The sequence below is a fragment of the Artibeus jamaicensis genome, unplaced genomic scaffold, assembly GCF_021234435.1.
Source record: "Artibeus jamaicensis isolate MK-2021 breed Jamaican fruit bat unplaced genomic scaffold, CSHL_Jam_final scaffold_847, whole genome shotgun sequence".
NCBI classification, from domain to species: Eukaryota; Metazoa; Chordata; class Mammalia; order Chiroptera; family Phyllostomidae; genus Artibeus; species Artibeus jamaicensis.
The window spans coordinates 20,511,380-20,527,872 of NW_026522057.1; the positions used below are offsets into that span (position 1 = coordinate 20,511,380).

Consider the following 16,493-nt stretch of genomic DNA (forward strand, 5'->3'; position numbering starts at 1 on the left):
TAAGGGGAGGATGTTGCTCCGCTCCCCTGCTTTAAGGATTGTTGGACTGTGTCGCTCCGTGCTTCTAGAGTAGGACAGAAGATAGGCCCCAGGAGGGTTAATGTAACAGATCTCCTCGGGCAGTAACTCACCTCCTTACAACAAGCACTTGGTTGAAAACAGCCTCACAGACACAGAGCAGACTGCTGGTTGTCAAAGGGGAGGGGTGTCGGGGCACTGGGTGAAGATGGTGAGGCGATTCGGAAGTACAGATCGATCGCTTCTCGGCCTTTTGGCTAAGATCAAGTGAAGAAGTACAAATTGGCAGTTACAGAACAGCCACGGGGGTGCGAAGTACAGCATAGGGAACACAGTCTAATACTGTAGTAACTGCCTGGTCCCCAGTCGGTACTGGAAATGTTGAGGGAGGGAACACTATGTAAAGGATATGACTGTCTAACCGCTGTGCTGTACACCTGAAACCAACAGAAAATAATACTGAAAGGAAGCTGTAATTGAAAAATAAAAATAAAAAAGTTTTAAAAAACACACTTGGGACAGCTTATATAACCACAAATGATACACAATAACATAAAACGAAGATTAGAGGTGAAGACACAGCAAGAGGAGAATGAAAGCACAAAAGGAGACTGACTCAGACACAGCGGTGGTGGACACCCGTGTATGTATATACTCCGCCTTTTCTTCAAGCTACTCCAACATTAATCCCAGGCCAGCGGAGAATGAGCCATGCATGTAGATCGAATGGGGGGTGTGTGCGGGGTTTTCTCATGGCCTACCCGCAGAAGTGGATTTTAGGACCTGCCACTGGATTTTTTCCAGGGATCTGAAGGACACTGTTTATCTTATGTAGAGGAACAAGGAGGAATTTCCCTCTGGGCTCAGTACCACAATAGTTGTGTCTTTCTTAGCTCACTTATGAAAGTTTTTGAATATATAGGAAGAGGGGAGGGAAAGGCCTGCCCCGACCCCCCCACACAAAACTTCCTTGACTTTAAATAGAACGTGCATGTTGTAGAAAAATTTTTAATGTAAAAATTACCGTGGACTAGTACTAAGGTTAATCACTCATACGGGCATCAATAGCCAGTTTGGTGTTCTTGTGTGTGAACTCGTAATGAGATCATGCTATTTTTTTTTCAAATAATGAATCTTAAACATGTTTTTCATAAAAGAGGCCCTAAATCCTTTCTGGAACAAAGTGTGATAGAAATTTGAGATATGTAATTTGACTGCCTGTACCAATCGGGCCAGCTTATTACATAAGCTGCAATGATTGCATTCACCCTGAGACTTATTTACTGATGTCTGCTCATTTAAAATTTTGTTTTTAAGTAATGTATCTATTGTATCTCCGTTCTTTACTTGGAATGCTTTTTTCCCCCTTCTCAAAATCTGGCTTGTCTCAAATCTAACATCCTCCACAAAGCCTGCCCTGTTGATTTTGGCTCCCCAGAACCTCCCAGTTTCCTGACTGCTGACCACAGAATTTCCCGAGTGGTGCATTTCAGTGTTTTAGTGCTCGTGTCATGGTGTGTGTCCCAGGGAGGGATAAACTGTTCTCTGAGTTCCCCAGTATCTGAAGCATGAAGCTGCTGATTGACCAGTAGTTCCCCAAATGCTGATGCCTTGTTCATGGAAGCCTTAGGACATCTGTCCTTAGTGTCTTGGTGACAAGTGTGGAGTTCTGACATTGACATGCCAAGAGATAGCCCTACTCCCCTTTTGTGCTGTACTCTGACAAACCCTATCTTGCTGCATAAAACAAATACAAGATCAATATTGGAAATGAGCTTTGGGTACCATAATTTCTATTTTAAAAAGGAATGGTATCTTTTTGGTATTATATTTATATGTGCTTATATAAACAAAATAAATAGAACTTAGATTCAAAGTCCAAATAGGCTTTGGCAAACACCATTCTTTAAATTTTCAAAATTTGACAATTAGCATTCCATAATCAAAACCAGGTGGACAATACTTTGTCACATTTATTTTTTTTATAAAATGTAAACAGAGGTACCATCTCCCTTTCTTTTTCTAATCCTCACCTGGGGATATATTTATTAATTTCAGAGAGAGAGGTACATTGATGGGTTGTCTCCCGTATGTGGCCCGACTGTGAACTGAACCCGCCACAGCCCAGGCACGTGCCCGGACTGGGAGTCAAACCTGTGACCTTGCGGTTTACCAGATGACACTCTAACCAGCTGAGCCACACTGGCAGGGCCTATCTACCCTTCAATAATGGAGACGCTGGTATTTCATATGAAGGAACTGCTTCATACAATATTTCATTACTGAGTTATTTTAAAAGACTATAATTCCCAACAACTTCGGTTGAGTCTCCCTTCAAAACCTCCCCAACCCTGTGTCCCAGAGTAACCACTGAACAAGTCTGCTGTGTCTCTCTCCAAACCAAATTGGGTTTTACAACTCGATCAACAATATGGGTCTCCCATGCCCCCTTTGAAGGTCACAAGTTCGGAATTTTTTAGAGTTATTCCATTAGAGATTGTGACAAGATCAACTAACTACTCTCAGGGAAGCCTGTCTTACTTAGATCGTCTTTCCGGTTAGGATCTATAATGCAAAAGAGGTGCACATCCCACCTCCTCATTTTTTGAGGAGTTTGTGATGTTGGTTGGGACTGACCTCCAATCCGGAACCCTCATTTCCACCAGCACGAGGGCCATACAGATTTCTAATACAGGGTGCTGAGATAATGCCTTTTTCAGTATAGAGGCAGGCTATTTTGAAAGGTATCTATAAAATAGCAAGAGATTTATATTGACGCACTCTTGTCTACTATCGCCTAACATGCTATCTGAAAGAATGAAAGTTAAACAACAGCAATACATTTAAAAGGCATACTTCCACATCTATGCTCCACTGTACTTTTTAAAAATATATTTTATTTATTTATTTTTAGAGAGAGGGGAAGGGAAGGAGAAAGAGTGGGAGAGAAACATTAATGTGTGGCTGCCTCTCATGTGTTCCCTACTGGGGATCTGGCCTGCTACCCAGACACATGCCCTGACTGGGAATCGAACCACAAGCCTTTGCTTCACAGGCTCGTGCTCAATCCACTGAGCTATACCAGCCAGGGCTCCACTGTACTTTGGATGGTTTTGGTGATGAGTTATACCCCGTGTGCTATGTGATAAAATAAGCTAGTCTAGAAACTGATAACCAGAATGCCGGTTTATTGATGACAATGAAGAATGGAATTGTAAAGAGGACTAGAATACTTGCCCACTAGTTGGAATATATATTCTTTCCCATGAAGAAGTCTGAATAATGCTATTCTTTTTATTTCATTTATTTTTAGAGAAAGAGAAAGGGGGGGAGGAAGAGGGGGAAAGAAACATTGATCAGCTGCCTCTTGCACACATCAGCTGGGGGCCTGGCCCATAACCCAGGCACATGCCCTGACTGGGACCTGAACCAAAAACCTTTTGTTTGGCAGGCTGGTGCTCAGTCCACTGAGCCACACCAGCCACAGCTTAAATTGCTATTATGAGTTTGCTTGGTTATAGTTGAATAGAGGGTGTGTTATCCCTATTATCATATATATGGTTTTTACTATAGGCCTATACGGGTAAGAGAGACCTGAATACTCACTTGAGCTGACCAGAGCAGCCCTTCCTCACCCCCGAAGGATACATTGTAATCATTTGACTCCACTTTTCCCAGACTACAATACTACTTTTCTTTGTTAAATGCCTGCCATGTCTTTATACTTTAATCATGTTTTTGAACTCTGAAGCAAAGTATTTACAAAGTTTTTTTCTTTTAACTTTTTATTCTGATACAATTTCAGACATACAGAAAAGTTACAAGAATAGTACAAAGAATACTCAGATACCTTTCACTCGAATTCCCCAAATGTTAACATTTTACCGTATTTGTTCTATCCACCTCCCTCCTGTCTTTCTCTCCTCTCTCGATCTGATGGTCCAAAGTTCTGCTGAGTGTAAATCCTAAAAGATGGCAATCACAGAACTGAGGAAGATAAAAATCATTTCACGGAACAAAACCCTTCCAATATATTATCAATTTTGTGTTATTTCCTTTAAGCTGAGTTAGTATATCTAAGCTTCATTGTGTAGTTTGTCAGTTAACCATGTTAATTCACATTGGCTGAATTAACACCATAAAAATGTAGATATTTACCTTATAATTTTAATCATTTCAATTGTGATCCTTCCTTGGTTTCCTGTAAGTCGTGCTTCCTGCTGTTCTGTAAGACTGATGTTTTATTCTAGTCCTGCAGTGTGGCCAAAAGTATTTGTCTCTCTTAAAGGAAGAAGACTGCAAAGCATATTTTCTTCTTTGTTTTAAATTTTTACCATATAAAACCCACTATTTTGGGGAAAACAATCAATCCTTGTGGATTACAAGTGAATTTCATATTACTAAATTGAACCAGGTTTCCGATGTATTTCCTTATATTCTTGGTATTTTATTTTATTTTTTAAAAATATTTTGTTTATTTTCAGAGAGAGGGGAAGGGAGGGAGAAAGAAAGAGAGAGAAACATCAGTCTGTTGAGTCTCACACGCCCCCAACCAGGGACCTGGCCTGCAACCCAGGTATGTGCCTGACTAGGATTGAACCAGTGACCCTTTGGTTCGAAGGCCAGTGCTCAATCCACTGAGCCAGGCCGGCCAGGGCTCATAAATCACTTTTGACATGTTCAGTCAGTCACAGCACCTTCTCTATACATTGCATAAATCTTTTTGCGTGTATTTCAGTTGCATTTTTACCCTACTTGAAATAATAAAGCACAATACATCAAAATTGTTGCATATTTTCTTCCATCTTCAATATTAAAATGGCTACACAAAAATTCACCAATTTTGATGTTTTTAAAAAATGGACACTGATATAACAGCTGTCACAATCTAAGAAATTGTTTCAAATGAAGTTAAAAATAACTAAGCACTGCTAGAGTCATTGTAGGGAAAAATGTAACATTTTCTTGCCAACCCAATACATTCAGTGCTGCTTTAGGAGTTCCCACAAATATGCACTGACTTTTGGTTCCTGTAACTTCATAAAATCTCCAGAACAGACTGACCTCTATTGGCTCCTGGAAGCTAACAGTAGCTACTGTTTATTCATCTAATTGTTTCTAAACACACAGTATCTATTATGGTTTACTTCAAATAACTTTGTATCAGGTGGAATACTTTGGGGGGGGAATGCCAATGTCTCTTGCTTTTGAGGTTCCTGCAGTGACATTGATCTTACTGTTGTTTCTGAATTGAGGTATAAATCGTTAACTACTAAAGTGTACGCATCAAGTAGATAGCTCACTGAATACAGGGGTGCACAGGAGTGGGTTTACAGTTGTGAGTATGCCAGAGTTTGTTCTTTTATTATTTAACTGTACTATTTTTCGTCTGAACAAATGTAAACCTTCTTTCGCCCACCCTGTGTTCTGTGTATTTACATGTAAATACACATGATCTGTGTCAAGACACAGAATTTTTCCAGCTCCCTCCAAGTCTGTACTCCCACATTAAGGCGTATCATTCGGCTATGGCTGCTGATTTTTTTTTCTACTGCATTTCCTACAACATGATACAGTTTTAGTTCTTTTCCTAGCCACTTGGGATTAGAAGGGAACTAGTATTTTAAATCCTTCAGTTAATTCACAAAAATTACTATCCTTTAGTTTCTACCTTATTTTCTGGACCAAAGTATGTGTATTAGAGGTGTGTGCTGCTTCTAGAAGTCTTTTTTTTAGTGCCTTATTTATCTGGTTCCTTTCTTTTGTCATCCAAATTTGGACCATAGATGTCATTCCAAATCTCTGTGACAAGAACACAGTTCCAATACTGAAATTAATGTGGTAGTTGTAAGGAAAGATCTTTACCTAAGAGTGCTTTCTCCAATCTGTGAGCCAGAAATACTAAAAGTGTGTAATAAATATATGAGTTAACACACAGGTGGGAATCTCCTTGTGATACTTTGTATTTGCCTTTTTATTTTATTCTCTCTTCCAGCTGTAGCTGATGGTGGGGGAAGGATGGAGGCACGAACACTTGATCTTTTATTATTTCCTGAAACCCCTCCCAGAGAATCTGGGCAGATTAATTTTGTCCTTTGGGTAAAAAAAAAAAATTGATATTCCAAGAACCACTATAAAATGCTTGGTATCCAAACTTCTCCTTAGGGCTTTGGTTTGGTATCTTGAAAGAATGCAATATATACTGTATTATGAAAAGTTTTTACCCTGCATTTCATTTTTCATATTTTTAAGATTCTTAAAACACTAAAGGAAAATCCCTATGTTATCACTGAACACATGGTTTCCTCCAAGACTGGCCTTGACTGAATTTATTTCTAATATGAAATAGGTCTTTTCGCCCCAGCAGGTGTGGCTCAGCTGGCTGGGCTTCGTCCTGCAAACCCAAAAGCTTGCCAGTTCCACTGCTGGATCGTTTCCCAAGCAGGCCTGTGTGTTGCGGGTTTGGTCCAACCGATGGATGTTTCTGCCCTTCTGTTTCTCCCTTCCTTTCCCTCTTTCTAAAATTAAAAATAAAATAAAAAAAAAAAGAAATGTTTTTCCTTACTAAAAGTGCAGATTGATCACCAGGTACCAATTTATTCATAGCGTTACACCGGTAACAAAGGCTCTTCCAAAACTTGGGAAATTTCATGGCTTCAGGATTTTCAAACCGTCTCCACGGTTCTTGGGAAGATTTATTGAGGCGGACAGTGGTCCACGAAGCCCAAGAAGGTTCTCAATGCACGGATACCTTCCCTTGAGTCAAACGCTTTTCCCTCTGGTACCCAAATCGTTTTTTTCCTCGATAAAATCTAGACATTATGCCCTGTGAATAAAAGGTTACATTCTTTCTTGGCTAGTAGAAAAATGGGAGAAAGGGAACCTAACGTGGCAAACTGGAAAGAACGATGCGATACGTGCTGGTAACATTACTAACAAGGGTAATCAAAACGTAAAGGGACGTGGGCGCGAAGAAAGGACCAGTGGTTACAACAGTAGCGGGAGGCGCCGTGGGCAGGAGAAAGCTCTGTACTCGGAAGGAGGCCGTCGCCTTACAGTTACAGGGAGCCCCGGGGGGAGGCGGGGAAGGCACCAGCGGGTGAGGGAGGCTCGCTCCTCTTCGCCTCGGCCGCTAGGGGCGGCGCCGCCACCCTCTCGAGGCAGAGTCTGCTCCGCAGCCCCGATTTTTGCCACCTGAAACAAAGCGGCCGACTCACCTTTCGCGGGGATCCCGAAGCCTCAGAGCTCCCGCCTTCCCGAGCAACGCCCAGCGCGCAGGCGCGGAGACCCAGGCGCCCCGCCCTCACCCGCCGCGCCGCGGCCTGCGCAGGCGCAGCGCCCCAGCCCAGTCCCGGGCGCGCCGCGCTCCCCGCGCGGGAGCGGAGCGGGGCCTTCCTCAGCCGCCTCGCGTATTTTGGTCCGCGACTGCGTCGCTCAGGCTGACGCAACCGATTGCGTCACTTCCGCCCCCTCCCGGGAGGCGGTGCTGGGCCGGTGGCAATCCCCGGGAGGGAGTCGCAGGAGTACGACGGAAGATGGCGACGAGCGGCGGCGACGAGGCGGCGGCAGCAGCGCCGGCGCCCGGGGACCCGGCAACGGGGTTGGACACGACCCCGGGCTGGGAGGTGGCTGTGCGGCCCCTGCTGTCCGCGTCCTATTCCGCCTTCGAGATGAAAGAGTTGCCGCAGCTGGTGGCCTCAGTCATCGAGAGGTACCGGGCGGCGGCCCCGGCGGGGCGGGCGAAGGGAGGGGGAGGGGAGGTCGTGCGGGACGGTCTGGACCCGCTTCCCGGGCCGCCTCCTGCCGCTCGGGGGCCCCCGGCCCGGCCGCGGCTTCGGGGCTCCCGGGCGCCGGCAGACCGGGGCTTGTCTGCGGTTCTTGATGTCAGCCCGTGTAAATCATCCGTGCCTCAGTTTCCCTTCCGAGCAAAACTTTTGAGGTCCCCCTCCGGGAGGGCGTGGTCGGACCTGTTTGCGAGTGACTTCGCGATGCACCGCGCTCTCAGGGCACTGTCCCCGGGGCTGCCCCCTGTGTTAAGGTCAAAGCGCTGATGAGTTTGCATTTCTCGCAGGCACTCGTGCCCCTAGCCTGGGCCGGCGCGGAGCCCGGGCTTTAAATGGGAGACCTACCAGATAATTTAATAACGGTCTTCCCGTGGGGCTGTAATCACTGGGGCACGTGCTGTTTCTGTGACTGCGGCCACTAATGACCACTGAGGACTCTCTCTTCGGGTTGCACTTACTGTGTATTTCCACCGGAACGGCCTTTGATTAAAAACATTTACGTGTGTTAGTCCAAAAGGTCATTTCTCCCCCATAAAAGGCACTCTCAGTTTCTCCATAAAATATCTTCAGACTCTTTGACAGATGGGACTGTTTATTGGCTCGCTGTTACATGGTTCTTTGCCTTTTTGTAGGGAGATTCTCAGGTTGTGAGACTTGTGTTAATGAAGGCGGGGCTTGCCTCTTCCTGATTTAGGTTCTCAGAACAGTCTTTCATTAGTTTAATGGTAAGTATGCCTTTAAAGTTGGTCTCACTTTCATTTTTTTGGGCCAACCCTTCAGCAACTCCCTGCAGTTGCTAACTGGGTCATTTTAGCTTCATGCCAACAAGGGTATGTCTAATTGTTATCCAGGAGGTTAGAAATTGCTGTTTGTTGCTAAAGGAAGGCCCATGGTTTGACATATTGTTTATTATAGTGCTTATTGTTAGGTTTGTGTTGCTTTGGATGCAGTTTTTAGAAATACTATAATGAAATAATGGTTGGCTTTGGTAATAGTTTTGGTCACAGTTAACTTACAGTCAGATTTTTCTCATCATTAAGCCAAGAATGTTCTGAAGATGTAAACAAATATCAAAGGTACTGCTCTTAAATTATGTAGCCACTTATTAGCCATTTTAAACATTTGGATTAGTGGCATTTTTCCTGAGTTATAGTCGCCATGTTGTTTATCATGGACAGTGCTCCACTCTTTAGAACGTTTGCTTTTGTGTCTTTGTGGACACAAGCTGAGAGGGTTGAGTCGTTTGTGGACACCCTCCTGTGCATCCGGTATTCTGGGCCCGTGCCTTTTAAAACCAATAGTTGAGCGACTCCCTCCAATCTGTAGAAGGAGCCCAAACCAAACACATTAAAGTAGGTTTGAATTTTGTCACATAAGTAATAGTGGTGCCTCTCCCACACTCTCTGTTAGGTAGGGTAATCAGCTGCCTGTGTGTACGGACTCGAAAGACCTCTCTTCAGGGGTTAGAGAAAAGGTCCAAAGTTATGGCTGTTTAGCAGCAAACTTTTATTGGAAGGCAAGATCCTTGAAGTCTCTGTTCTGGTTTTTGTGGCTCAGTTCACTTTGAAAGCCAGTTAATGTAGCCTTGTCAGGGTCTGTGAGAAGAATATGATCTTAAGAAAAATTTCCAAAAGAAACATCTGGCTTATAAGTTCTTTGCTGTTAAAACAACTAAAAGTATTAAATGTGCAGTTTGGTGTAGAGCAGAGGTTGGCACACATTTTCTGTAAGAGGTCAGACAAGTACGTATTTCCCAGCCACGTAGTCTGTGTCTGCGCGAGTCAACTTGGCCATTGTGTTGGGAAAGCAGCCTGCATGATAGATACGTGGTAGACAAGTGGGCATGACTGGGTTCCAGAACCCTACCTGTGGGCACCTCAGGATCTCATGTGATATTTACGTTAAAAAGATTCTGCTTTTGATTTTTGCAGCCATTAAAAAATTTAAAATTCACTTACAAAATTTAATTGAATTTATTGGCATGGCACTGATTAATTAAGTTATACAGGCTTCAAGTGTACACTTCTTTAATACAACATCTGTACATTGCATTGTGTGTTCCCCACCCAAGTCAAGTCTTCTTCCATCAGCACTGATGCCCCTTCACGCTCTTCTACTTCCCCACCCCCTCTCCCGCTGATGATCACCAGACTGTTGTCTGTTCTGAGGGTTTGGTTTTCTTTTTGCCCAATCCCTTCACCTTTTCCTCCCAGCCTCCCAGCCCCTTCCCCCTCTGAGGGCTGTCAGTCTGTTTCTGGTTTGTTTGTTAGTTTACTTTGTTCACTAGATTCCACAAAGCCATTCCTCAGTGTGTGGACGGCACAAACAGGTGGTTGGCTGGATTTAACTTGCAGGCCGTAGCTTGTCGACTCCTGATTTGTAACACAAAAGTGAGTACTGTGCTATCAGTACTGTGTTTCTCAAGTTTTATTTGCCTTTCAAAATATAAAGGGAATTGAGGGTGTCAGAATTGTGGAAGTAATTCTTTAATATGCAGCTGTGGTCACTGAGCACAGGGCCAGGTGAGAGCCAGCACTGCGTGGGCGCCCACGCTGCCGCTTTCCTTCCGTGGCTGCTGCTGCCGCTGCCGCTGCCACCTGCTGTGGTTCCTGTGCTTCTTTCTGTTGTTGTGTCCTGCTGCACTTTTCTTTCTTGCTTCCAGGGGTCCTCTGTTTCTCTGCAGCGATCTGCTACCCTCTGCCTCCCTTTTTGATGTCCTAGTCCGTGCCAGCTCTTACTTTCTCTCTGGCAGCCATTGGAATTAACCCATTGAATTCCTTTTTTTTTTTTTGACTCTGGGGGTCAGTGACAAATGTCTTAAGAGACTGCTTTGTACTCTACCACTATGCTTTTTGTCCCTGTTCTTTCAGACTTTCATACTTGGAATTGACCTTTTGGTTAGAAGAAATGGTTGATTAAAAACAAATTCCTCAGTTCAGACCCTGTTGAGTTTGGCCTGGTAATCGCCTGTGAAACGAAGGAAGCATAGATCGGCAGGGGTAAATTGGGAAGGGACTCTCAAAAGTGTCGTTCGACTTTGAAAAGAAAAAGGTACCCGAGTTTACTTAAAGGGGAGTTTATTTCCACTCCCTGTTGCTGGTACGTTTGTAGGAGTAAAGATCGAAAGTCTTTCGAGCACCATCACTTTTCCAGCCCAGAGATGGAGCTGGAACTGGCTTAATGGAGCACATACTTTGTGTGGAGTTAATTAGTATAATTGCTGAAGGTAGCCTGGTGTGTTAACAAACTGTCAAACACAGAGTTCCTTTCTTAATTCGGTGCAAAATAGTGGTGAGTGCTGCTCTCGGGGGACAATTTGATTGGCTCCCGGTAGATTACAAAAACATTTCTCTTTCCCCTGAGCCAGTCAGTCCTTCCTAGGCTGTCCTGGCCTCCTTAGTGACGAGCCTGAGTCCCTGCCTCCCAGTTATTAGGTAAAATTTAGGCCAGAGGGACCTACTCGGGAAGGCAGAAGCTGTTACAACAGCCTCATCAGATAACACGCAGCTATTTTGTGAAAACCTTGGAAGGGAGAAAGGGATGCACTGATACGGCGATCTTTTGAATTTATATGCTCCAGGACATAACTTTGTGATTGCTCTGCAGGGGAAAAATCCCACCACCAAATGGTGGAGTATGATTGTGAGGTCGGTTCTGGTCCTAGCTGCTGTTGCCCTGTCTCAGAGTCACGTCCACCGCAGGCGGTATCTTATCTGAGTGGTATCTTATCTAAGAGGGAGAGGTGAGGTGAATCCTTCCTCTTTTATTTTGCTCTTTTGGATTTCTGCCTCTTCCTAAACAAACTATATATTTCCAGACCCTTCTGGTTCTTCTTACTTACTTGTCAGAGTGGATCCCTCTGACCCGGCTGCCCAGTTGCTGCCCCCTGTGGTCCTCGGCATCCCCTTCGCTCTGTGTGGTGTGGGAACACCTGTCTTCCCACAGCGTTTCAGTCTCGGGTGCTGCTGTTGCCAAGTTAGAAAAGGCAGGTATTTTTGAAGTGTTTTTCATTTTTTTTCTCTGTGTTATATTTGCCTTCAATGTCTTTATTTCTTTCCTTCCTACCTCACTTCTTGCCCTTGTTCCTTTTTTTTTTTCATGTCTTTGCATCCTCCGGTGTCTTCATCAGAGTCTCCGTGTGTGAGGGTGGGGCCAGGAAGTGGGGCGGCGCATCTTAGGTGACTCATAGGCACTTGTTTCTTCAAAATCAAGTGATACGACCTTGTCCTTGGCCACAGGTCTACTCCCTCCTTCAAGGGCTTATGAAATTAATTTCCTTGGGTTTATCCTTAGTTTGCCCTAAGCAAATTATACATGGAGCTCAAGACTTCTGCGTGCACTGGCCCACATCCTAGTATCCGACTTTCGCCAAAGTGCATCCTTGCTTCTTTATTGAAATAAGGCCATCGTGGTGGTGGTGGTGGTGTTTTTTCTGGGCAGGATGTATGGTTTGTTAAATCACAATGGGACAACATTGGACCAAGCAATTAAATGAGTTTATTACTGTATTTTGGATCTATATCACTATTTGACTGGGAATGAAAGCAACGGAATAAGTTCATCCTTTGGGTGGACAGTTTTTCCTCTTAGTTTTGGTAAACCCGTTCGGCAGAAAAACATGGAGGTGAGTGGCTCTGAAGTTTTGCAATAAAGTAAAGAAGGTATGCAGCTTAGTAAAATACATCTAACTGTGGGGAGGAAAAACTTTAGAGCAATGAATAGGAAAGTATAAGGATGGAAGTGAAGGAACAATTAAACAAATGTCCTAGCAAGGGGGTTTAGTGGAAATTTTTTGCTGAATATGCTATGACCCTTATCAGTGTTTGATGGTCACTGGAAACTTTGAGTGGTACTTGGTTTAAAGTTTCTTGTTTCCTCCTTTTTATTCATCTGACAAATAGGGAGGAATGACCATTTCGTGGGCAGGAAGATCCCTGAACATCAGAAGTGCTCCATAAATATCTGTTCTTAGTTGGTCCAACATAAGGAACTGATCTTTGATAAATCCTTATTTATTCATGGTAAATCCCCAAATAACAAAGCATTTGCAATGCCAGACTTTTAAGCGCTGTTTAAGGTGATTCATCATTCTTGTTGGCACCTTCTCAATGTTCAGCTTGTCTTTTTGGCTCCTGTGTTGATTTGGCACGTGGATACAGTCCTTACTGTTTACCTTTCCTTTCCTAGGCTGATACTTCTGCCTAGAGAATCAACTCATTGAGGAAACTATGTAGCCGTACTGCTGGCCTTTTCCATTTAACAGGATACATTTTAGTCTTTTTGTTGCCTTCTTATTTCATGGGCTACAGATTAGCATCTGATTGGATAGAGAGAATGATGTAAATGTATCCAGCTTGTAGACCTAGTTGAGCTCCAGACTTTCACAGAAGAGGTTTTTCCGCCAAAGATTGGGATGCGGTTAAAAATCACTGAATTAGTTGTGATCTAGCTGTATCCCACCAGGAAGGCGGGGTGGGGTGGAAGAGAACTCTGGTACCTAGTGAATTTTGGATTTTGTCACCAGTTAGATGATTTCTTCCCTGGAGAAACTGATCATTTTTAAGTTATTACATGATGGGCCAGCCTTGTTTGGTCTTCAGAAGGGGTCACAGTAACCTATATTCCTACCAACAGTATTTTAAGTGCTCTTGTCTACCCTTTCTGGCTAGCACATGGTATTGTTAGGTTTTAGTCTTCACTGATCAGTAATATAGCACCAAATGGTGCCCTGTTCATGTTTTCCTTCAGCCCTTGCCATTCACTAAGCCAGATACTTTGGACAAGTTACTTAATTTTCATTCTCTAAGCTTCACATTCTCAGTCTGGAGTATTGGGATGATAACAGAGTCTTCTAAGCAGAGTTGCTGCAAGGATTAAGTAAGATACTGCCTACAAATGAGGGGTAAGGTATCTGGCCTACAGTAAGCACGGAGTAAATCTTGGCTGAATTGTTTCCTTCGCAGCGAGTCGGAAATCCTCCACCACGAGAAGCAGTACGAGCCGTTCTACTCGTCCTTCGTCGCCCTGTCCACGCACTACATCACCACGGTGTGCGGCCTCAGTGAGTGTTCCACTCTCCTCGTGCTCTTCTGAGGGCCTGGGAGTGGGGGTTGTGCGTCTCCCCAGGAGGGCGTCTGAACGGGCTGGTGATGAAGTCTCTGCTTCCGCACTTCTGACCGTCCATCCCGGAGTGGGGACAGTGGTCAGTGTGGTAAGGCTCCAGAAGCTTTCCACCTGGGCCAGCCAGGAGGGATTGAAAAATGACTTCATTCGGACACTGCTTCATCACCCACTCGGTTACCCTTCTTTACCTTCTTAATCAGAAACGTTGTATTGATTTCATAAATGTGATTACCAGTGAGCTGATTTCCGGGGGGGGGGTATGTGTGGGTAGGTGGGTACCAGCCTGGGTTAAGCAGCTGCAAATCAAGGGTCTATTTTATTTGGTTTTGGTGAGAAGGTGAACTCTCCTTTTGTGTTCTCTGGTATGTGAAAATATTTCACTTTCAGTTCCCCATCTTTAAACTTTTTCTAATCGAAGAGTCACCAAGCCCCTATTTTCCATTATCTGAATTTTTGCGTTTTCACATTTTAAAAAATCCTAACTCATACAGTTCTGAAAATTGTAATGATTTGTTTAGTTTAGTTTCTAAGCAAGTGAAGTGAAAGGAAGCCACAGGGTTGCTGAGCAATTTCTGTGTCCAGTGCTGTTCATTACCGGCACTGGGCCCTGGTGAAGGAATCACTTTTAGCTTGAAGAAACTTTGTGTAGGAAGCTGCTTGCAAAAAGGCATTAGAATCTATGGGGAAAAGAAGTTGTATGTGCTGGTGGTTAAGGGCATGAACTCTAGAGCCAGACGTCCTGAGTCTGACTCCAGCTGTGCCACGTGGGCAAACCATTTAACCTCTCTGTGGCTGTTTTTAAAAAGGAGGGGGAGCGGATAACAAAAACACCAACATCATAGGATTGGTTTAAGGATTGAGTTAATATGTTTGAAGTTCTTGGTACCCAGGGTGATGTATATCTCATTAGAATTATCTTAGTTCCTAGCAAATGTAAGATAAATTGATTTGTAAGTATTTGATGACTATCAGTGACCAGAAGCCTTCGGGTTGTTGGTTCTGAATAATTCTTATCATAGAAATATTGGAACTGTTGGATATATGGAGTATGTATCCAGAGCATCAGTACATGTCTCGTTTGATGTATTAACGGTGAGGGTCAAGTGCGTTACAGATGTTTGAGGTTAAGTATAACTCGTTGCTTTCTCAGTCCCGCGGAACCAGCTTCAGTCGGTGGCAGCAGCCTGTAAAGTCCTGATTGAGTTTTCGCTCCTGCGTCTGGAGAATCCGGATGAGGCTTGTGCTGTGTCCCAGGTGAGAGGGACGGCCTGTTTCCCAGTCTTCTTTTGAGGTAGGATTGTGGAGTGATGGAGAAGGGCTGTCACGGAGCAGGGGCCGGTGAACTTGCTCTGTAATCAGCCAGATAGTAAACACTTTGCTGACCATCCGGTCCCTGCCGCAGCTAGTCTCTGCCTTTCGCCTCTGCCTTTGTGCTGTGCAAGCAGCCACAGACCGCACGTGAATGACCGAGCATATAGTTGCAGTTCCGTAAACTTCATTTGCAAAAATGCAGTGGGCTGAGTGGGGGCTGCGGTGTCCTGGTCTCTGGTATAGGGAGGGCTGCAGAGGCTGTTAAAGGGTTCCAGTTACTGCCCGCAAGGCCAGGCACGTGAGACTGAGTAAAGCGTGCTCGCTGAGATGGGTGCATGCCCAGCTCTGAAGGCCAGTCACTGGCTCCAGCTCACTCCTGCTGTGCAGCAGCGGAGGCTCAAAAGCTTGTTACCGTAACCCGTGATGATTGAGAGATAAGAAGTCCGGATTTGTATGTTAAACTTCCCATGTTTGAAAAAGTTAGCATTAACTTCAAATTAAAACCAGCAGCGTGTGAGAAGAGTAAGACAGATGCGCAGACCAGTGTGGTCGGGCCCATCAGCTTGTGATTTCTGCTTCGGTTTTTTCTCCTAAGACTGCAGTCCTTGGTAGGAACCTGCATTGGGCCCGGTGCCAGTTAGAAGTCTCTAAAGAGTCAAATCTTCTAAAAGACGTATTTGAATTTGTTTTCTTTTCAGAAACACTTGATCCTTCTCATCAAGGGCCTGTGCACTGGCTGTAGCCGCCTAGACAGAACTGAAATTATCACGTTTACGGCAATGATGAAATCGGCCAAACTGCCGCAGACGGTGAAGACGCTGTCAGATGGTGAGTGTTCCTTTGGCCAGTTCCCTGGCCCGCTTTTTCCTGCTTTGCTTTCTGGCAGTGCTGTCCTCATCCCTCTGTCTGCTTTTCGTGTTTCACAGTGGAAGATCAGAAGGAGCTGGCCTCGCCAGTGAGCCCAGAGCTGAGGCAGAAGGAGGTCCAGATGAATTTTCTGAACCAGCTGACGTCAGTTTTCAACCCTAGAACTATAGCATCACCATCCTTAGGCCCGCAGACGCCGGTGAGTTACTTCAGCCAATGTCCTTGTTCAGGAGGTAACTCCAGGAAAAAATAACAACTGGACTTTGTATTTGTGGTATAAAGTGATGTACATGCCTATGGTAGGAAAAAAATTGAAGAATACAAACAAACAAAAAAGTAAAACTCACTCAGGCTCCTCCTGTCTCATTATTACTATTTTGGTGACTGTTT

At 44.4% G+C, this 16,493-nt stretch overlaps 1 protein-coding gene across 5 annotated transcripts in view; it reads left to right on the forward strand.

The window, feature by feature from the left end:
• The first annotated feature begins 7,488 nt into the window (after positions 1–7,488).
• The window catches only part of UBR4 (ubiquitin protein ligase E3 component n-recognin 4), a 118,646-nt gene continuing 109,641 nt past the window's right edge, over positions 7,489–16,493 (forward strand). For 3 of the 5 annotated variants that reach the window (XM_053660554.1, XM_053660553.1, XM_037140071.2), the window contains exons 1-5: positions 7,490–7,729; positions 13,766–13,863; positions 15,076–15,179; positions 15,935–16,064; positions 16,163–16,302. In XM_053660554.1, coding sequence (XP_053516529.1) covers positions 7,554–7,729; positions 13,766–13,863; positions 15,076–15,179; positions 15,935–16,064; positions 16,163–16,302 — 648 coding nt within the window. In that variant the 5' untranslated portion in view covers positions 7,490–7,553. Of the gene's footprint in view, positions 7,730–13,765; positions 13,864–15,075; positions 15,180–15,934; positions 16,065–16,162; positions 16,303–16,493 lie in introns of all 5 variants that reach the window. The other 2 variants (XM_053660551.1, XM_053660552.1) reach the window with 1 other exon arrangement.